This window comes from Pempheris klunzingeri, chromosome 10 (assembly GCF_042242105.1).
Source record: "Pempheris klunzingeri isolate RE-2024b chromosome 10, fPemKlu1.hap1, whole genome shotgun sequence".
Taxonomy (NCBI): Eukaryota; Metazoa; Chordata; class Actinopteri; order Acropomatiformes; family Pempheridae; genus Pempheris; species Pempheris klunzingeri.
In genome coordinates, this window is record NC_092021.1 from 6,330,164 (window position 1) to 6,353,786 (window position 23,623).

The following is a 23,623-nucleotide window of genomic DNA, read 5'->3' on the forward strand; positions in this document are numbered from 1 at the left end:
CATGGAGTTATGGGCATCCATGAAATAGAAATTATTTTCATGTTATATTGTCTTAGCTATTTATTTAAGGTTAATTTACAAAACGGTGTCATTCCTAGTTTGACAAGGACGACAAAACATGAATAATAAATAGTCTACGATATATTACTATTATTATTATTAGATTATTATTCTAATAGTGCAAGTCCATTGGTGCCGTCCTCCCCCCTTGATTGACAGCTGCACAGCCCTGCCTGCGTCGCTCTACCCGGCCTCCGCCATCTTGCCTCTCCCTGCCTGCCAGAAGCCGAGTGCGGAAGTGGACGCGGCACTGTGCGGGCTCAGGGTTCCGCCTGTGGACGGCTTGCCAGATCCTCCAGCCGACACAGCCTGCTATCCATCAATTCCAACCGCCTCTAAAGAGAAACTCGGGGAGAGATGGCTGGACGGTTGCCGGCGTGCGTTGTCGACTGCGGCACAGGGTAAGCTGTTCAAACCGGACCGCCGCGCAGACATGGGGCCGGGGTGTCACCGAGAGGCTGGGCACGGTTAGGGACTGTCACTGTCAGCAGCAGCAGCAGCAGCAGAAACTGGGTGTGTGTGTGTGTGTATTTACAGACAGCTAGCCAGCGAGCTAGTGTGCTAACGAACAGCCAGCATATCACCTCTCTACCGGTTGCATTCAGACACAAACCCGGTCAGGTCATCCGCTCTGAAGTGCACAGTCACCCGTTATTTTTCACGGCCCTTTTCCTGCATGTTAGCTAGTTTCACCACCGGACGCCGTTTTCTCCTCCTCGAAGGGATTTCCCAGCTAGAACCGAGCTAGTGTTTGCTGTTACAGGACCTAAAGCTGACCGGGGAAGGCTTCCCTCACGGCTGCTCTCATTCATTTGGAGCTGGCGGACCGTCGCTGCCAGAACAACCGACCGTCTTACGTTCATTTAGCTCATTTTCCACAGTGGTGCGTTGTCCCGTGGACACAACAGAGGCTTTAGCCAACGTTAGTGCAATTCATAAATCCTTTCTGCTCGTTAGTCTTGGCTGTGAGCAAGCGCAGTGCCACTTCCTATACAGCCTACACTTCCTCATTCACGCTTTTTAGTCCATATATGGTCGTTTCTCGGCATCCCAGCATGCTTTTCTGATTAACTTCTCTAATTTCTCCTCTTCGCCGGGCTACAGATAATTTTCCTAACCTAACTGATTCATCTGTATCGATTTAATACTAATCTGCATTAGCAGCAAATGCTTTTTAAAAGAATGAACGCAGGGCTTAGATACTCTGTAAGCTCCTCCTGCAGCAGTGTTTGTATTCATCAGTGTGCATACCTCCTTTCCTGCTTTTAGTATATGGTAGATCTTCCTCTTTATTAGATGGAGGTTTAAACCACGGAAGATATGTGAGAGATACTCTTGAATAAGTCTTTTCTGTTGTTTTTTTTCTTAAGTGCATCCACATACATTTCATGTATCCTTTTCTATGACCGATTCTCACTTAAAGAAATGTCTGTTAACCAATGCAGACATGCAGATCGGCCCAAACAGCTGTACTCGACACCATAGCTATGCTTGCTCAGTTTTTGGGGGCAAAAAGTGGTTTGCATTGCTTGCATGCAGAGGCTTGAACCCGTCACTCTTCACATTACATACCTCCCCACTCATCACCCCTCCTCCCTTCGGGCTGTTAACCAGTCTGCTGCTTCTGATCTGCTCTGGGACAGCAGAAGAAAGTGCAGCTGAGAAGTAGGTTAGCCTGCACTAGATTGTTCTCATCAAGCAGATGGCCTCTACTTTCTGGCCAAGCCTTACAGCCATGATATGTTCCAATATTACTGACTACTTTCTATATGCACAAGTAAGGCTTTGCCATACAGTCACAGCTTAGGTTGAGATTTGGTTCGTCATTAGTTTCTCTAAGTGGAAATTTTGACATATTATGGCTTTGCAGTTTAGCCAGACATGACCAGCTATTGGCAGATGTTGTAAAGAGCTGAGGGAGTTCAACAGCTGTCTCTGAGTCATGCTCCTGAAGTCCAAACAGTGACAACTCCACTTCCTCTTACCCACCAACCTTCTAAGCAGTCTGGCGGCTATTATTAGAATAGATTGCTTGACCATGCAGTGAAAGAACCACAGTCACATTCAGACTTGGGAATGTAGTTTTCGGTTAACTTTGTCTTTTGTGCAACATTAGCGTTGCACTGTGAAACCGAGGTTTCTGGAGCAGATAAAAAGATGTCGGGTGTTTGCAGCCGAAGGGTTGGGTGGAGTCATTCTTCATCGGTCTTAAGCAAACAATTGACATTTCATGACATAAGACGGCGATCCTCAATGAGCATCGGTCAGCATGGGGATAGATTACATTTACAAGGCCCTGGACCTACATTATGGACTGGCTTTCTGTGATCATGTGCTTAAAAAGCAGATGTGTCATCGAACTGAACGTAACAAGGTGTAAGCTTTCCAAAAAAAGATACTAACACATAATGATTAGTTTACTGTAGTAGTTCAGCTGGTTGCTGTGTTGGACTCCAGCTGTCCTGTGCGATGGTGTCCACCGTCAGACATGTATTTTAAGCTTGTCGGGGCAGGTTGAGGAAGACAAGCTGGGACTGTTCTGTGGTATGAAGGTGTTCAGAGTACTGCTGCTACATTTTGCTGCTGTCAGCCCACGTTGTTGTTCCTGTCACGAGGCAGCTATTGTTATCACCGAATGCCAATCTCCCCTTTGTCACTTTAATAAAAAAAAAAAAAAGCCCTGGTTTTGAGTGACAGAGGGGTCTTAAAATATGGCCTTTTTTATGCTGAAGTCCAGAGTGTGAAACTTATTAAAGTGGAAAGCCTCTTCTGTAAAAGTCGCCCAAAAATTCACGACTATAACGACTATAATAACAATAATGAGAGTAAAAGCACACTGATGCATTTTATGTTGAAAGAAATCAATAAGTTGCACAGTTTTTCACTAGTTTTCATGACAACTGTTTTCAGTCATCAGTTATATAATCAAACAGCAAAAGTCTTAAAGGCGCCACTGGAAGTAGACAGCTTTTTAAGTTAAAGGGGGGTATTCACCCTCATTAATATGGAAATGTATTATTTGACTAATCACTATTGTGTTTTTATTGTATTTTAAATGGTCTGTATTTGTATAGCACCTTTCTAGTCATTTCAACTACTCCAAGCGCTTTTACATCACATCCTCATTCACACATCATTCATTCAGGAGGAAGCTAAGTTGGAGGAGACTATTCTTTCACACACATTCACACACTGAAGCTGCTTCAGGAGCAGGTTGGGGTTCAGTGTCTTGCCCAAGGACACTTCAACATGCTGACCCATAGGAGCCGGGGATCGAACCACAGACCTTCTGATTGAGGCACGACCGACTCTACCTCTGAGCCCTGCCCATTTTAAGTCTGATATCGTACAAAAACCTATTTGCACATTGGCCATTTGGGAGCAGTGAAACAAGCGCAAAGTCCAATCAAAACAGTGATCTAAGGATTAATAGAGTAATTAAAAACTGACTGCGCTATGTATTTAAAGGCTCCCGGAAGCTGTATTTCTGCTGTGGTGATGATGACCAAGTGGTCGGTTCAAACAGCATGCCAATGTAAAGTAGTAAAGAAGTTAGTAGCGACTTAAACTCCTGCATACAGGCCTCTATGAAGACCAGAGACATAACATATAAGACAATACAGTGAGCACTAGTGGGAGAATTTCTCTATGCTACAATGCAGAATAACCTTAAACCTTAAAAATAGACAAATTGAAATCGTGCTAGTATATTTAGTACTACTGCACATAGTGGTCCTGCCAACTAGTTCTCTAGTGTATTTGAACATGATCTGCTGCATGTTCTCATTGTGCTCTCTCTCCTGGCTCTGTTGGTTTACTTAGCAGATAGGTGAAGATGCCAGATTAGATTGTACAACTCCATACATACACACACCACACTATGTTTTCAGCCAACCAAAGTTCACTGTGCTGAAGCGGAAAAAACGGGTGCTGGTGGTCGCCTACCTGTCAGGTAGTGTGAGTTCATGTCAGAGGAGGGTGACATTATTTGACTTGAGGAGGCAGGACTTAAATGTAGGTAGTGAACAAAGTAAGACACAGTAAGGACAGTCGTTCATTGTTACAACTCACATTACAGCCTATTTGAGACCAAAGTTTGCACATAACATTCCCAGGTCACTACTGCTGATGTAGCCCTTCCTGCTTTCTTTTTTGTAAAGTTGAATTCAAAGGAGCCACTATTATGACCAGGATGTGGCCTATTATACCCACAGTGCTTTGGCAGTCGTCAGCAGTGTCCTCTATCAGTCCCTTGGGCCTTGTGTGCAGGAAGAACGGGAGTCCTGTCTGGGCCTACCCCAGGCGGGACTACATCTGGGTAGCATGTGCCCCACAAACCTCCACTTGTACAGAGCAGAGACATGGAGAAGACAGTGTCAGAGTCAGAAGCCTTTAATCCTATGAGGGAAAGTGAGTTTAAGGAATGTTATATGAGCGTGGAGGTTGAAATGTTGCTTATTTGTCCCAGTCATAATGAGTTTTAGAAACATCTCACACTTTTCTTATTCATATGACTCCTCTCTCTGTTTAAAGTTTCACTTGCATCGGGATGTTGGCAATAAAAATGCGGCAGTGTTGAGGTCACATCTAGTTTATATTAAGGATGGTCAGTCTTTTTTCCCCAGACAAATATGAATAGTCTTCAGTCTCCCAGTGTGACATGAATGGCTCTTTTAATGGCCTCCCATTAGCAAACTCCAGAGCTGCTGCTGCTTTTGGCACCCAACCAACCCGCCAAAGGACAGTGACGGCATTGATCAAAGCGATAGTGTAGGAAATGGCAGCCAAAAACAATCTTTTCTGAAGTGAACTTTCCCGCCTACAAATCTAATGGCATCAGTGCAGCAGGTGCTTGTTTCTGTAGTACATACAGCCTGAAATGGGATGCTTCTCTCTTACAGTTACACCAAACTGGGGTATGCAGGGAACACAGAGCCACAGTTCATCGTTCCATCATGTGAGTATTCCATTTTGCATTGAATTCCTGTCGCCGTAGCCAAGCAGGCTGGTGACCGTGGCAACAATGTCCTGCTTTGACACCTTTATTTCTTTGTCATAATAATTTTCCCACTACATAAGATTGTCTCTGTAACACCTGTAACTCCTGCTTCAAAACCCTAACCTTTCAATTTCAAAGATTTCGTTTTTATATGAAGTTAAAAACAATTTAAAAGGATTAATAATTCTTGATTACGTGGATTTCTGATCTTATTTACTAACAACGTGCACATTTTTGTGGGAGAGTTTATCCTCTCTGTGACTCTCCATTGAATTCTCTGTTTTCTCGTCAGGTATCGCCATCAAAGAGTCGGCCAAGGTCGGAGACCAGGCCCAGCGGAGGATGATGAAGGGGGTGGATGACTTGGATTTTTACATCGGAGACGAAGCGGTAGACAAGCCCACATATTCCACCAAGGTACACGACCCTGAAGCTTCGCACAGAAATGAATGGGAAAACAATTACCATGTTTGATATGTTTTCACTTTCTTTAGAGAACCGATCGACTGCTTCTAAGGTGGATTGGAGTTTGTAGTGTGTTCACACTGGAAAAGTTGCAAAATAAAGTATTTAAATGTACACAATTCTCCTACAGTCCAACGCAAAAAGGAAAAGAAGCTGGAAAAAAGTAAATCTAATTATAGATGGTGGAAAAACTTTGGTTAAGTTTCTTAAGTATCTTCTCCTGTTAGTATAAAACAGGAGGCAGATGACCTTCAATCTGCAAAGAGCTCTGCTTCTCATTGACCTACTTATACTTCACTCTAAATGGGACCATCTTTTATGAAATGAACATCAAGCTGCTTCTAAGAGGACTTGGAACTAGTAATTGAGACCATTAACTCATTTGACAAATGTTTACTGAGGTCATAAGAAGCAAGGTTATTTTCTCATAGACTTCCATACATTTGGACTTCTTTTTGCTGCCTGAGGAGTCTCCCCCTGCTGGTCATTGGACAGAATGCAGGTTTAAGGCACCTTGTATTGGCTTCACTTCACACCCAGAAGCTCTGTCCACTTCTTTTGTACAGTCCAGGGCAGTATGCCTCTGGGGAACAGTGGGGGGCCCTGGAACACCTAAATGGAATAAGAAGGAAAGTCAACACAAAGAACGAAAAGCAGATATCAACACATTTCAGAGTGAATGGCCTCCTTCTCTGAGTGATGTGGATGATAGCTGTCAGCAACTTCATGATGTCATTTAACAAGTTGCATGCTGTGCATTTTATACATTGTTGTTCAAGTGTTAATATGCAAACAGAGGAGAAACTGATGAAAAAACATTTAACAAAATGAGGGATTAAATGTCTGCTTGGTAACTCCCAACAAAGGCTGCTTCTCATATAGAGAATACAGTATCTCTCAGCCTCAGTGGTTTAGAGGTCTACTGTGCGGTGATCTCACAGACACGTAGCTGGCTGGGGAAACCATGTAGGGAAGTTTAATCCACAAAATATAGTGGAGGACAATATTGTTTTACTGGTTTTTAAAGCAGTGTTGCAAGAAGCTTGCATTATAAATACACATTTTACAATATGTGCTGCTGATCTTATATTCATGCCTGTCTCCATCCATTGCATGTTACATGCATTGTCTCATTAGTTGTACCCTTGTACCAACAGTGGCCAATCCGTCATGGGATTGTGGAGGACTGGGACCTAATGGAGCGCTTCATGGAGCAGATCATCTTCAAGTACCTGAGGGCAGAGCCCGAGGACCACTACTTCCTCCTGGTAAGGGGATTAAAATGTGGTCAGTCCTGAATGGATTCCTGCTCCTGATGGACATTAACAGACAAGCTGTGGGCCAGGGTCTAGTAAACTACAAAATAGCGGCACAAATAATGGATCTTGGCAGCTGAAATTTGTCTTTTTCATATTTGTAACCACACTCCTTTTCAGTCTGAATTTGTTACATAATAACTGTACTGTGTCTGTGTGCTTGTGCATGTGTGCTATTCTCCGTTTGCAGACAGAGCCTCCTCTGAACACACCAGAAAACCGAGAGTACACAGCTGAGATCATGTTTGAGTCCTTCAATGTCCCAGGGCTCTACATTGCTGTGCAGGTGAGATATGCTGGGCCATCTACTTTGTTTATGATGACCAAATACTCTTCTTACTGTCAAATGTGTCAAATGTCTTAAACTCATCATTTGATCACATTTTAGGCATCTGCACTACTCCCTAATCTGCCATGACAGTGTAGTGGAGTTGTATGTCAGGAATGTGTTACAGGATAGCTGGAGCCTGTTGAACATGAAATCAGGATTTGTGTGTGTGTGTGTGTACCAGGCCGTGCTTGCTCTAGCAGCCTCGTGGACGTCCAGACAGGTGGGCGAGAGGACGCTGACAGGCACAGTCATCGACAGTGGAGACGGTGTCACCCATGTCATCCCCGTGGTGAGTTACCAGATTGACAAGCGCACTCTTGTCAAAAGACACGCACACATACTCACACTTTGTAGTTGCTGAAGAGTCAACATTGTGACTGCTCTCCAGGCCACTCAGGAAGTAGGGTGTTTAACTTAAAGGAAATGTATTGTGGCCATTTATTTTGCTCTATTCAGACCTCCGTTTGACTTTTTAACTCTGTTCATTCCATTGATTTTTGACTGTTAACATTGCTGACTGACATTTAACCACGATTAGGGGCAGCATTAGCGATTTAGATGAGATAGTATTAGATAGATTAGAGGTTTTATACACTATGTTGAAAAGAATGAGCAATTTCTCCTTTTAAAAAAAATATGTTTCCACCTGTCAGCTGTCACAGTAACAGGATAGTGTTGAGGTATAAAAAGTAGACGGCAGCGTTTCAGCGGCTGGAAAGAATCGCTCAGTTTTAGGAAATGTGCTTGCAGAATATAGACTAGGTGACTGAATCAGCACGTCTGTAGCCACTGCTGAATGTAAGCAAAAACTGAGCCAAACACAACACCATGGCGACATGGAGAAGGCCTCACAGAACACAGATCTAATGGAAAAACATCAGTTACAACAGCTGTAGGCTTAGAGTCTCTTTGTGCTTCCTACATGCCTGTACTTGTCTATCATGTTGCACATTTTATGACGTAAGCTTTGTTTCTTTCTTCTACTCCCAGGCCGAAGGTTATGTAATTGGCAGCTGTATAAAGCACATTCCCATCGCAGGACGAGACATCACCTACTTCACCCAGCAGCTCCTGAGGGAGAGGGAGGTGGGCATCCCACCGGAGCAGTCGCTGGAGACGGCCAAGGCCGTAAAGGTAGGTCCTCGGCTACAGTGCCCGTCAGCCACTCCCTCATGCACACCCCCACTGACTGGAGTCACAGAAGTTCTTCCATTCAGCATCAATGGGATACAACACAGAGGCCTCTAGGTTCACAGCAGTTAAACTGGTGGTAACAGCAGCGGCATTGTGTTTTCCCTCTGGAATATGACTCCAGGCTGTGGCTATTCTGATGTGGGTATGTTTTGAATAATTTGCTTAAACTACTGCTTGACACACAACCAGCAAATGAATCTCCTCCCAGTTAAGTGGAGAGTCTCTAGACAGAATGCACACACTGACAGTTCCTATAATATTATACTGATATGATATGAGAGGAATCTCATAAATTGTTGAGTAGCTACAGCAGAACATAGATTAGTATGAATGGTATGATAAATTGGAGACATACTATCAGTATCAGTTAATGTAGGAATATTTTAAGAATATTATGCTTAGCTCAAGTTATTAAACCCTACCAGATATGTTTGAAGTAGGTACTGCAGGAACAAAATTGCTAGTTAGTCATGTTATTTATTGTGTCATGTAGTCCCAGTCCCACAGGACACCAAAAAATATAGGTGCTGTGAATCAAACGTGAACATAATGTTAAATTACAATGCAAACAAAGAACATTTATGTTCTGCCCCAGGCTCTACAAATGATATCTGCCACGAGAAGGCAGATCCATCAAGAAGAACTCATGAGAAATGAAAACATTTTTTTTTCTTCAATCATCATATGATGAAAAATAAGACTTCATGTCCAGTCTCACCTAAATAACATCCATCAATCAATCTTTATTTATATAGCGCCAATTCACAACAACGTTATTTCAAGACGCTTTACATAAAGAGCAGGTCTAGACCAAACTCTTTAACATAACATAACAAAGTCTTTTCTATAACTGACGGCAGGTACCTGAACATAACAGGACTGCAGCGGGGAGCTGAAAGCTTGCAGATAAAGTTCCATTAAACTGTAATGAGGTTCATGACATGCAGGTAGAGAGACAACCAACATAGCTCATTATTCTTAGCTTTACCTACCTATTTTTAGCTTTTAGCCTTTCAGTCTTATAACCACCAGCTTTGCACATCCAGCTGCTGGTCTTTCCTTGAGCACATCCATCCATCCACCCACCCATCCATTATCTATATCGCTTATCCTTAAGGGTTGCAGGGGGGCTGGAGCCAATCCCAGCGAGAGGCGGGGTACGCCCCGGACTGGTCACCAGCCAATCACACAGCTGACACATAGAGACAGACAACCATCCACACTCACACTCACACCTACGGGCAATTTAGAGTCACCAATTATGTCTTTGGACTGGGGGAGGAGGCCAGAGTACCCGGACAAAACCCACGCAAGTAAGAACATGCAAACTCCATACAGAGGGACCTCAGGTTTAAACCTGGATTCGAGCTGTGAGGCAACAGTGCTAACCACTGCACCACCATGCTGCCCCTCCTTGAGCATATGTGGCCGCTAAATACTGTGTGAAACTAAAGGCAATGAAGTGACGTGAATATTGAGGTCTGTCACTGGGATAAGAACACTTCTGACAAATAGGAAAATCAGATATACGTAGGGCTACTTTGTCTCCAGCTCCATTTACCGCAGTGACAGTGATGGACTCTTTTCTTCGGTTTGAAAAAAACATATGCCAAATTGGAACCTCAGTGTTTTCCTTCATGAGGACAGCAGGTGGCACTATTGGTCTACTTGTTACATGGAGCTGGCATCCTTCAAAACCCCACTGCTTTGTTTTGCTTTGTTTCGTTTTTGATAATCAACACTAATCCCCAAAAAAACCAAACCAAACCTGCATCGCCATTTCTTAGATTCCACTTTTCCAGGTCACAAATACATGTTCATTTCATTTGCCTTCCCTCATTGTTGCTCATTCTGTCTGTCACCACATTTTATTGATTCACCTCAATTCTCCACAACTACCCCATGTTTATTAAATAGCTTGTTACCAAAGACTTTGTTCTTTATGTCAAGGACCATTCCTCATTGCCCTGAGACAAACAAGAAATAATGTGAGTTCAAATGATTACCTTTAGCATTTAGGGAATGTGCGGTGTGCATATTGCCAAACATGTCTGAAAGTGTTAAGTCCACTGCTGTCTGGCTTGCGGTACAGACCGCATTTCCCAGCAAGTCAAACTAACAACATCTCCTCTGCATATAATACACTGTTCTATTCGTATTTGCTGCTACAGAAGCAAAATCAATCACACTCCAAACTCAGGTAGCTTTTTCAAATTGAATCTGTTTTTATAACTCCTCAAATAGCAGGAGAATTCACAAAAGCAAAGCGAACAAAAACAGTCCTGATCACTTTTCCATTGCAACACAATGATGAGAAAGCATGACACAAAAGGCAGGGGGCTTTTGTAGGTTGATTTTGCTGGTTGATTCAAATCATATTTACATATTTACTGTGAACAAACTATCAACGCTGTGTGTGCAGCAGGGGGTAGAAAACACAATGCCACAATGGCTTATTAATGGACATTTTCACTATTTAGAAGTAAACAACTTGCTGGAAACCACAAAAATTACTGTTTAGAGGTGAATTTTTATGTGACACTCATCCGTGTGTTTCGTTTATTTCCTTTAATCGACATCTGACGGCTGTGGCTAGCGAACATGACACATATACAGCAGCTAGCACCAGTGATAATACTAACGTAGATCCTGTATATACGCAAGGACACTGCAACCTTGTTACCCTTTTATAAGCATTACTAACACACAATCAGCTACACTCGAAGGGATTTTTTGTGCAATGCTGTAACCTTCCTCGTGCTCTGCCCATCAGGAGCGGTTCAGCTACGTGTGCCCAGATCTAGTCAAAGAGTTCAACAAGTACGACACGGACGGCTCCAAGTGGATCAAGCAGTACACTGGCATCAATTCCATCAGCAAGAAGGAGTTCACCATCGATGTGGGCTACGAGCGCTTCCTGGGGCCCGAGATCTTCTTCCACCCAGAGGTTGGTCACTACTGTGTGAATCAAAGCAGGGAACTCAATTTAAGTTTACAGAAGCCTAGATAGCCCACACACGAGGACGACAGCTCGATAGACGAGGCAGGAAAACACACAATTTTGTGTTAAAAACAGTGTATCAAAGTGTATGAAAACAGAAAGTGATTTCTATTAAAGAGGTTGTCTTGCTAAGTTATGCAACAATTTGTGTGGAAAAGGGAAAAAAATGCTAAACTTGGATAATGGCAACAAGGGCACTTACAGTTCCATTAAATACTTCTAGAGTTGCATATCAATATTTGATCCTCTTTCAAACAATATTTTTGGATAAATGTGATGTAAGTGAACCAAAAACAATGAAAAATTAACTTGTTTTCATTTATTTAACAAAAACAAAGGTGCCCATTTCTATTAACTCTTTAAGACCTATGGGCCCGCCGGTGGGCCGAGTGTGCAAGCGCTCTTTGGATTACCGTAATTCGCTCACAATTTGTGCCATCGGAAAAATAACAACAGTTTCTGAAAGATGAGACATTGGGCTTTACAGCCAATATGGTGTCATTACGGTAATTCCACTCCCGCCTCTCTTGGAAACCCGCGAAACAAACATTTCTTTCCCAAACATTTCATTTCTTTTCAAGACCGTAAAAACGATTTTTTTTGTTGTTGTTGTTTATTGCACTGAATTTCTCTATTTAGGAAAATATGTGTAAAAAAACCAAAAAGACCAAAACGATTTTCTTTTTTTTTGTGGTTTACTGCCCTTTTTGGCGATTTATTTAATTAGTATAGGCATGAATCTATACATATTATTAAAATTTAGGATGTAAGGGTTGTATTGATATATATTGATTGTATTATAGTAAGTTAAAATACTCCAAAAAATGGGACTGTAGTACAGTACAGTAAATGTAAAATAAAAAATGCTCTGGCGGACTGATGGTAGGTCATAAAGGGTTAAGGAAAAAGTTAGGACACCATATGCCCCAATGATTGGCATTGCCCCCATTGGCTGAAATAACCTCAGTTAGATGTTTGTGATTACCATTCTCTGACATGGACTGGGAGAGAGTTTTCCCTCTCCTCCGTGCAGAATTGTTTCAGCCGTGTGATGTTTGAGGGTTTCTTGCATGCACAGCCCGTTTCAAATCACCCCACAGCATCTCAACAGGATTACGATCTGGGCCTTGACTTTGCCATTTCAGAGCTCTCTTTCTTTTGAGCCATTCCTTGGTGTATTTACTGGAATGTTTTGGGTCGTTGTCATGTTGCATGGTCCACATCCGCTTCAGCTCCAGTTTTTGGACAGATGGTCTCACATTTCCTCAAGCACCCTCTGATACAATAAAGAATTCATGGTGGATTTTATCACGGTGAGCTGGCCAGGCCCTGCTGCAGCAGAGCAGCTCCAACCATGACATTTCCACCCCCATACCTCACAGTGGGTAGGAGGTTCTGTCTTTGGTTTGTGTCAAACATGAATTCTGTTACTGTGCCTAAATAATTCAACTTTGGATTCATCTGTAGCACTTTGTTCTTGAAGTCCTGGTCTTTTCCAGGTGCTTTCTAGCAAACTTAAGCCTTTCTGTGATGATGTTTTTCTTTTTTTAAAGCAAAGGCTTTCTCCTGGCATACCTCCCATGAAAATCTTTTTTCCCATGATGACATTTTAGGATTGCTGTAGACTTCTTAAAGCATCTAAGGCTTTCTGGGGTGGCCTGACCTCACCATGTTGACAGTTGTTTTAAATGCTCTTCATGCTGATTCAATGCTGATTTCTAATTGTTTAAAGGCTGTTTCCCTTCAGAGACTGGGAATGGCTACACAAGCCCCCTTGAACCTGTAAGTGTGAGAAAAAATGTGAGCTGAATAAAAAGAAGGCTAAAAGGCAGAGTTGCAGAACACAAAGATGCCATCTGCACAAAGAAGTTTTGATAACATTATGTGCAAGCAGGACATGGCCACCCTAGTGCACTTAAACTCATGGAGCTGAAGTTGTTGGAGGACTTCAGAGGAGGCAACCACATAAGACTCCATCACAAGACCTTTTGGGTTGTACACCTGAAAGCAACAAAATATTCTTGTGATGAGATCAGATCAGTGATGAGATCGATTTTTCTCCCTATTTTTTAAATTATGAAAGGATTGTGTTTTAAATCAGGTGTGCTTGTTGTGATTATCCTATGAATATGTGTTTGTAGTCGTGAACAGAAATTTGTCGACCAATTTGTAGATCAAGGGTTTTTATCATGTGTACTAAAGGATTATGTCCATCTTGACTTAGTTTTTTTAACATTCAAATTTACCTCCTCTCTCTCCCACCTTAGAGAGAGAGACAGACAGTCAGACAGACAGACAGTCAGACAGTCAGACAGACAGACAGACACACACAAAATGAAGGCATTTTAATGTTGCACCTCACAATGCGCCTTATTTTGTTCTCGAAGGAGACTTGCAGTTTTAGATTTTGGATTCAGACCACATTCGACCCATGAGCCCCTCAGAAGGTGGAATAAGCACAGCAACAGCACCTGTATATAACCACCACAGCAACCCAGCACCGCTTTCACTCCATTATCGTCATGTATAAAACCACCTTAATGAGAAAGAAAGGAGGTGACTAGATCAGAACACCTCCCATTAGAATCCTCAAACGCATCCTGACTATCAGCACCAACTGGCCCAGACCTGAAACGGACTCCAGTCCAACGGTCCGATCAGGCGTGACATCTGAATATATAGTTTTTGAGTTGAGCAGTCATTATATGTGATCCTACCTTCAGTTGGCTAGCCTCACTGCCGTGTGCCTTTTCTGACAGCTGTTTCTACACACACAGTTTCTGACCTCCTGGATATTTAATTGCACTTGACGCTGGCATGTTTTGGTGTGTGATAACTACAGCTGTAGCTTTGGTACATACACAGCACAGCATAACACATTGGTTTTTTTTTTTTACAACCTCAGTTTGCCAACCCCGACTTCACCCAGCCTATATCTGAAGTTGTGGACGAGGTCATTCAGAACTGCCCAATTGATGTCAGGCGTCCTCTCTATAAGGTAAGCTCACCTTCACCGTGTCGACAGGATGCTTGTTTGTGATGAACCAGTGTGAACAATCCTTGAAGGATTCAGAAGCTCTTTTTTTTCTGAAATACTTTGCTCCATTCAACAAGACCTGCTCTGACTATACGTGAAGTTATTATAAGACTTCAGACCGGTCAGTGAATCCATTCTGGTCTGTATTCTACTGTTTTTGACGAACAGTGGAGAACTGCAGTGTTCTGTTGTCAGTTTCTAAGCACTTTAGCATGTTAACAACCAACAGCCTTACTGCATTCATTTCCCTGGAAAATCCTGTATTTTATTGTGAAGTGATTGAAATTTCTCCTACAAGCAGTGAGTTGGGCTGTCTTTGGGAATCAGTAGAGTCAGGGCTTTGTGTCGGAGTCCTGCCTCATTCTGATGAAACTCATTTTGAGACGATGCCCAGCCTGCTATACTTTTTCCTCGATTGAGTGAACACTGAAGTGATGAAAAGGATTGAGTGAAATTGATACATCACTCAGTTTATCAGGTGGTATTTGCCATCACGAGTTGTGCCCATCACACTTCTAATACACTGCAGTGGACTGTTTTCCCAGACTGGCTGGCCAGTGGCCAGTTGCAGGTCACAGGCGTTAAGTGCCTCTTATTCTCCAGCTTTGTAATCCCCATCACCCTTTCTTCCACAGAACATTGTTCTGTCAGGAGGCTCCACCATGTTCAGGGACTTTGGGCGTCGTCTGCAGAGAGACTTAAAGAGGACGGTTGATGCCCGACTGAAGATGAGTGAGGAGCTGAGTGGAGGCAAGCTCAAGGTGAGAGTATACATCGATTTATACGCAGCAAAGATCAATACTGCTTGACAAAACACAATTACTACGTGAGGAGTGAAAAAATGTGGGAAAAAACATCTTTAAAGTTTATGCCCTCTTCCACTGCATTTGTTGTTGGTGCAGATGTGCATTGAATGTAGATTAGTTTATTTCAATAGCAAGTGTATTAAGCATAAACCTGATTGGGTTTTAAAATCTACAGTTGAATGCTTCACCTTCAGGGAAGAAGCGTATAGACTCTTGTGCCTCCAAGCTGTGCAGGTAAAACCTGTGCTGAGGTATTAGGTGTCACCCAGCCTGAGGCTGAGCTGACTGGCATCAGAAAATCCACCTCAGGCATGGAAGGAGCAGATGGTGGATGAGGCTTATCCAAGTGCAGAAATGTAATGTCATTTGAGCAGGTTTTATCAGCAACAAGTGAAATCTGACCCAGAATATTCTGGACATAGTTTGCATATGTACCTGCATTGCATCTTCAAACTGAAAGACCGTAATAGCGAATAATGTAACGTATGTAAGAGCATATCTTGACATTCTGCGTCATGTTATCCTGTTACTATTGCATCCCATTCCTGAGCTCCCAGGGTGGTTTAGGGTGGTAACTGATCCCCAATGTTTCTCTCCGTCGTCCCTCCTCAGCCCAAACCAATCGATGTCCAAGTTATCACTCATCATATGCAGAGATACGCGGTGTGGTTTGGTGGATCAATGTTAGCGTCAACTGTAAGTATCTCACTCAGCATCACCACACCTCTTTATCAACACGCACTCGTTTTACAATATGACAGGAGGAGAATATTTCCTGCTACATTCATCAACATTATTTCATCTTGTGTGACACTGAAGGGCATGCAGTACTTTTGTTCTTTGGTGTGTAATTTATTTTAGTCCCCCTGAGTGGAAGTGAATGCTGTGGGTGGTCGTGGCATATCATTATTCTTTTTTTTTGCCCCCCCTTGATGAGTTATTTGTGTGAGCAAAGCTAATCATTTTACTTAGCAGGAAATAGAACTGTGAGCAAAGGTCCCTGACAGTTGATTCACAAAAGGCTAACTGATGTTAAAATGTAACAGAGTTGTTCCCTGATAAGAATAATTGCTCTTTTTATGTATTTCTCAGTTAAAGACGACTTCATGCTCTTATATTAATAGCTTCCAAAATTGTATTCATTATAGAAATCCATGTCATCGTCATCATCTCACTGTTTCAGTATTTAAAGTCTGAGCTAAAGATGACTTTGGTAGTTTTACATCTTACCAATCTATCTCTGTAGGGATCCTTTCTTTAATGTTGTCAGACGCTGTGAATAATAATTTGAGCCTGTCAGTGGCAAAAACAAGGACTTTTAGTGGGTGTGCTTTGACTGGGCACGTTGCCCTGAAGGATCACATTACAACCATTACAGCTTGTTTTATGGCTGACAGCGAAGGCCATCTACCGGATCAATTCCAAATGTTTTCCACTTTCATTTTCAACCAAAAATATGTACAAAGACACCAAAGTTACCCTTTAAATCACATGTATTGATTTTAAAAACCCACAATCATCATTAAAGTGATTTTTCTTTTTTTTTTACTATTTTGAAAGGAAGTAAAAGACGTGTGAAATGCTCCTTTAGCCTCTGAGTACCTGTGTACATGCTTGGCTGACAGCTGAGCAAACAGCATAAGCAGACTTATGCCAGTAGCTTTCATTACAAGGACGGGCAGATTGTTAGCAGCATTACTTAAGAGTAAAGACTGCACCATTGAACATTAATTTAGCATTTAATTGACCAAAGTTGACAGGTAATTTTCAAAAGTGTTCAAAGTGCTTCAGCTAATGAGCTATTTTATCTAAGCAGTAAAAGAGCAGGCCATCAGAGGAACAACAAACAAAAACTAAAAAGCAGCGCGGTTGGTGGGGCGTGTTGCTTCTGCTACCAGTTATATTACTGTACGTGTCGTCACAAAAACTGAGTCAGGCTCAACCTGCTGTGCCAATGTGGTGGTGGTCTCATTGAAATGAATAGGTTTATACTTGCCCTCATATGTAAAGATATCCTCCCTCTATGTAGACAGACATCGTTCTTACTGGCTAACGTGCTTTTGGAGGACATCATAAAACAAAATGGTAGAAAATAGAGTTGTAAAGTGGGAGGAGCTATTGGGGAGCTCCTCGTTCTGGTAGTGACGTCCTATTAATCTTTTGTGACTCACATTTGGAGCTCGTCCAGTCTTTGATGGGCAAGAAACTCTCCTGATTAAATCATCAGCAGCAAAGAACTAGTTCTTTGATAAAAGTTGAAGGTACAAGCCTACGTGGTGGGCGGATGCACACTGGTCTTCACCTCTGTCAGTATTTGCCGTCTTGTCTTGTCCTGATCACTAATGTAAAGTCCCATCTACTATGTTATATGTGGTAATATTGTCTGTTTCATGTTTTGTTTCTGTTTTCAACAACTAGGTTTTATTTTTTATTTTTTTTAACCCAATGGGCCCTACCTGGCTAAAAAAACAAAAGGTTTAAATCAAGAAATAAGAATTTTAAAATAATTCTCTTCATTCATGCTTCCACAGCCGGAGTTCTACCAGGTTTGCCACACCAAAAAGGACTACGAAGAGATCGGGCCGAGCATCTGTCGCCACAACCCAGTGTTTGGAGTCATGTCCTAACTTGGGACCTCCAGAGTCTAACAGTGGCGGGTGGGGGCTGCGGTTGAGGGCCAGTGATGTTAGGCTGTGTAAAGGAACCGGCTCAGGAGGTGGAGGACGGTGGCGCTTCTGTGCTTTTTGATTACTTGTTCAGCTATGGATGTGTGGGACAAGAAGGCGATCCAGAATATAAAAAGAAAAAAAAAGAAAAGAGACCAGACCAAACAGAAAAAGGCTGGAAAAGTTATTGTGAATGTTCCTTTTTTTTCTCTTTTTCTTTCTTTCTGTGTTTTTTTTTTTCCTTTTTCGTTCTTTCAAAATGAGGGAAAATGGTTTGTAAGCCAAAACAATTATAACAACATTTCTGGATCTGTTGAGTAACATACATGAGTGAGTGATGATGATGATGATGATGATGATGATGATGATGATGATGGTTACAAAGATGGTGTTAGTGGAGGCCGAGGATGATGCCAAAAGCAGTGATAGTTCCTGACACCAGAACATATTATTTATGTCTATAAAACACGACTCCAGACAAGATCCATGACCCTTGAGATCATTGACAAGTTTAGAACATATTATTGTCTCCTTTTATTTTCTACATTTATGTTTTTTTTTCCAGCTTCAAACGCACGTGTCTGTGTATCACGGTGAGAGCTTGTTTATATTTCATACAAAAGTTTTTTATATGTAAAAACTTGGGAAATCAGGGGTACAAAAAAAAAAAAATCCATGGATACCAATATGAGCAAGAGACTGTTTTAACCCACAATGCAGCTTTGATACGCAGTATTTTCTTGAGTTTGTGTTCCCGTATTATTCCCCACGTGTCATAGCTGTCTGCCCTTTAATTCTCCATGCAACACATTTTATTTCACATCTGCTTTCACTTCAGTGTCAGGATTCCACCTCTGTGATGCAGTGAAAGGAAAGAGAGAGGACTTACTGAGGTTATAAAGATGAAACTGAATAAGACCGACTGTCAGACCAGTATTGTTAGACTAGACGTTTTTTTATTATTAAATACCAAATTATTAAGAGAATGGGATTTGTGTATTTAATGCCTTGCAACATTCCAATAAAGGCTCAAATTTGTTTCTAAGTGCTGGAGTCTTGGTCCTTACTTCTCACTTCATTTCTGCTCAGTTGATTTGAAAGGTAATCCTCAGATTTGTGACGTTGCAACCAGAAAATGTTATTCTTGATGAATTCTTCAAAGGTTACCCTGCTATCTGGATATTAGAAATATGGAGGTAATGGATCCAGATGCAACCCCAAGACTAGACAGAAATGACATTTTTAAGAAATGTAGCCTCAAAAAATTAGAATCAATCCCCCAGATCTATTATATGTGATTACAGAAGTAAAGAAATTCTTGCTTTTAATGCTCAGAATCAGCCCAGAGGAGAAAGCTGAGCCCCCAGCCACCCTCAAAGCCAGGTTTTGTCAACTGTTAATGGACAACTTTTTATGTTGTGGCCTTCTTAAGTGGTTGATGGTTCACAGTTGCCCTGTAGAGGTCAATGTTGTGCCTTGACAGGGTGAGTGAACCAATTGTACACAGCTTCTAGGCTGAGCTGAAACTGTCAGTGATGAAACTGCATGGTGCAACATGAGGTCAAATAAGATTTGCTTAAAGGCCTCAATCATGTGTGAAGCCTCATTTTTACAACTCACAACTACACTGTTACTTCCCTCTTGATTTTTAGGCCAACGTGTGTTTGTGTCTGCGAGAGTCATGACCATATTTTTATGTTTTGCAGCACTGAAAAACATGAATCCATGTTTCTGACTGAAAACATACCCCTAGGCAAGGACAAGTGAGAAAGAAATAACTTTAGCAGCCAGACTGAGAGTCTTCCCTCTGGGTGGTCTGGACATTAACTTCTTAAACTCCCTCAGATTCCCTTTGTGTCCCCGAACTTCTGTCCGATGGACAGGAGGGCCCTCTTGCGTTGCGCACAAGTGGAAGTAGGCTGAGTGTTTCACGAGAATGAGCTGACGCCACCACCACAGCTGTCTGCACATGAGATGGCAAAGTGGCTGATGAAAAGACCTGTTGGAGAGCTCTTACGGCTGGAGTCCTCTGGGGGATTTTGACCTCAGCCGCCTCCTTTCTGCCGGAGATGGAGCTCAGAGAGGTGAGACTGATGGAAGGAGTCTGTCTTCAAGAGCAGCCATCTTATCATGTGTGGCACCGCAGCATCTCAGTGCATGAGTTGGTGACATGAATGATATGGAAACATCACTACCTTTCATTTCTAGTCAACTATTAATGCATATTCAGCAACAATGGGCCAAATTACTATCTATTATGACAAAGTTGTCAGTTGTAGTGACAAACTCAGAGAATTATCACCTGACTCTGCAGCTCTACGGAGCATTTTAGCGTCTTCTAGCCCACTGTTTTGGTTTTACAGCCCACATCTTAACTGTTTTGGTTCGGTTTATCCACTCTTACTGACTGAAACTAGAAATATGACACCAGATAAAAGGTTTTTCTTTGTTTTCATTAAAAGTGTTTCTCTTAAAATGCATTTGAATACCAAAAATGCTTAAAAGGCTTATTTTTTCACCTTAGAGAAAATTGTCTGGTATTAAATGAATTTACATAAACATAACTGAAATAATCACAATCACAAAATAATCATAGTAAACTTTTAAAACATGCATCACAAAGGAGGACAACAAATTGATAAGCACTCCTTCATAAGCTACAAGCATAGCGCACCCTAGGTTGCCACACTCACAGCCAAGCACAGTCGGTCAAAATACCCAGAGCGAGAAAGAGACTGTCTGGGTAGAAACAAAACCACCTCTGCAGCTGAGGGGCTTTATTACCATCAAATATCAGTGCACAGTAGAATAAAGAGCTGTAACACAGAGCAAAAAAAAATCACACTGGTGGAAAATATCACATCAAAATTCTCTCTGAACTATTGGCCTTTAAAATCACTTTGGCATGAAAAGCTGAGTTCAGTCTGGAGTGGTTAGAGGTGACGGCACCAACAGAACAGAGAGTGAAGAAGGAATAAAAACCAAAAAAAAACAAAAAACAAAAGAAGACACAAGCACAAATATTCCACTTGATGAAATGTGCCATTGTGGTAATCGTTGCAGGGAGCAGCGCAGTCCCTCACAGTAGGAAGGTCTGCAACCTGCCGGGGCCTTTCTGTGTGGAGTTGCCATGTTTTCTCCAGGTGCTCTAGTTTCCTCCCACAGTTCAGACACATACTTTCAGCGACTTGGGTTATCTTGCCTGTCGATGTGTGTGTGTGTGTGGCCTGCCTGCCTACCTGCCTGCCGGGACAGCCTCCAGCCTCCAGCCTCCTGTGGCTGGGATGGATCGATTGTGGATGGATTACACAACACCTCAGAGGAAACCTCGCAGTGTATTTGCAAATAATCAGAAATGATGTTTTCCAGAAGACTTTGTGTGTAAATGTGATCACTGTAAATGTCTCCTAAAGAGAGGGGAGTTATGCGAGTGTTTGTAGAGCTTCACAGCAACTGTGAAGAGTGTACAGTATAATGTGCCCTTACCACTGGCTGCTACTCTGCTGAGCTGTGCAGGCTAGTTCCCTTTAGCAGGACCAGTTTCAAGACAAAAACGGTGAATCTAACCGTGGCTTAGACCAGTCATACTAGCTTCAACTTGACTCTCGTGCTTGACATTAGTAACTGTTTCTGCGTGTGCAGTATGGCAAGTGTGTGCGATTGTCATGTGTATAGAAGAATGACTGCCATATGACTTTAATATAGCAAGAGAAATATCGGGATGCCAGAATCTCATCACACTCATTTTAGTTAACCCTTTCATGCATGAATTATTATTATTACTATTTTTTTAAGTGTTTTTATTCATCTTTAGGCATGAAAAACAAGATTTGAACTTTATTTTTTTCAACCCATATTTTATGAAGATAAATTTCCACATCCAGTAGTTGAAATATAGCCAGTGATGCATGATGTACAATTCAGTGGACATGTGATTAATCATAATTTCCTCCCAATATAAAATCAATACTTGAAAAAATTTTGCAAATGCACAACTCCTTAGATGTTACTTGATGTCCCCATATTTTTCTTACCTGCAAGGGTTTCTTTTTGTAGAAGGTTTGAACTGAAAAAAAGGACAAATTGGTGTGTCTGGCTGTCTGTCGACCATCTTGCTTACACACAGTGTATGAGATGATGCAATAGCAATCCGTTGTAGTGGCTGATGTGCAACTATGTCATCAAAACTCATGAATATACAAGCTTTTGAATAGCTGTACACTGTAGTGACCTCTATGCATGAGAGGGTTAATGTTTTGGTTTTATAGAATAGAAGAGAAAACATGAAGAGGAGGAAAAAAAAACCCTCTAAAATAGCTTTATGGATATATGGTGAACTCTTGCCAGTTCAGTGCTGCATTGAGAAAATCCTTCACACTGCAAACTTGTTGTTTATAAGACTGCATGTCCTTGCAGTGCATGCAGACTGTAAAATGTGTAGGTGTCCCTCAGAGACAGTGGGTGGCAGACACCCAACAAAAACTCAATGCTGTGTTGCAATATTCAAGAACAACAGCTGTCAGATTGACACACCGTAAAACTACCGTGTGGTTTAAAACAGCCCAAAAATCTTCAGAAGAATGGAGGCTGTTAGAAGAGCAGATTAATGCCCCAAGGATTTAGAATGAAATAATCACATATGGGTGTAACGGTGTCAAAGAGTTTTCTTTCTTTTTTTTTGACGTAGTGCAGCTGTAAATTTGTCCTCTTCAGATGACGAGAAAATGTGGGAGATCTATACCACAATTATCCCCATCACAGAGCCAAAGGGCCTGTTATTAAAGTCATGGCCTCAACATCTCGGTCTGCTCGCTATGAATGACAAATGAACTTGCAGGCACTAGCCTCGTCTAAATGGAGTGGGTGTGCAGCCCCCCCATGCAGATAATCACATCTTACTGAAAGTCAAACAATACGGCACAACACCAGGTGGAAATCTGCATTTAAATATTGTTATCCCGCTGACAGGAAGTCAATTTGGAATAGAGCCGGCACACGGGCAGGTGTTTTTGGGCGATTTTGTTTTCAGCAGCCAAAGGCGAATCAAGCCTCCGACATCTGCATTAAACTCCATCGAATCTTTGTTTACAGCTTGATCTTGTGAGTGGCTGGAAATGAGTTCTTGTGTGCAAAAATACTGTATGTTTTTATTATGTTTGGGGAGTTAAGTATTTTGTTTTTTAATTGTGCCAGGTGAAGATTTTTCTTGACCAGCTGAGTGTCATATCGCATTGTATGCCTACTGGTGGTTCCAAAAGTCTTCAAAAGTAGTCAATATCAATATTCTTTATATACACAGTGGGTCAAATGACTGACTATGTTTCTGGGGCCTCTAAAGTCTCCAAAAGTAGTGCAGGTGGCAGAGCCTTCAGCTATCAGGCTCCTCTCCTGTGGAATCTCCTTCCAGTTTGGGTTCGGGGGGCAGACACCCTCTCTACATTTAAGAGTAGACTAAAAACCTTCCTTTTTGATAAGGCCTATAGATTAGGGCTGGCTCAGGCCTTAGACCAACCCCTAGTTATGCTGCTATAGGCTTAGACTGCTGGGGGACTCCCATGATGCACTGGGCTCCTCTATCCTCCTCTTCCTCTCCATCATTATGTCTCATGTCCGCTTAATGTCTGTTACTAACTTGGTATCTTCCCTGGAGCCTTTCTGTGCTTTTCTCATCTCTCAGGTTCCTGTGGATCCTGGTCCTGGTCCTGCTGCTGTGGTTCTCTGGCTTCATGAATCACTGCTGCGGATCGT

At 42.1% G+C, this 23,623-nt stretch overlaps 1 protein-coding gene across 1 annotated transcript; it reads left to right on the forward strand.

The window, feature by feature from the left end:
• The first annotated feature begins 267 nt into the window (after positions 1 to 267).
• On the forward strand, positions 268 to 18,920 carry LOC139208259 (actin-related protein 3-like). The gene is made up of 12 exons (XM_070837871.1): positions 268 to 461; positions 4,962 to 5,017; positions 5,352 to 5,476; positions 6,682 to 6,792; positions 7,031 to 7,126; positions 7,353 to 7,460; positions 8,162 to 8,305; positions 11,139 to 11,312; positions 14,272 to 14,364; positions 15,039 to 15,164; positions 15,822 to 15,905; positions 17,741 to 18,920. Exons 1-12 carry the CDS (start codon positions 418 to 420, stop codon positions 17,834 to 17,836), a joined length of 1,257 nt encoding a protein of 418 aa, XP_070693972.1. The 5' UTR covers positions 268 to 417; the 3' UTR covers positions 17,837 to 18,920.
• The last annotated feature ends 4,703 nt before the right edge of the window (positions 18,921 to 23,623 follow it).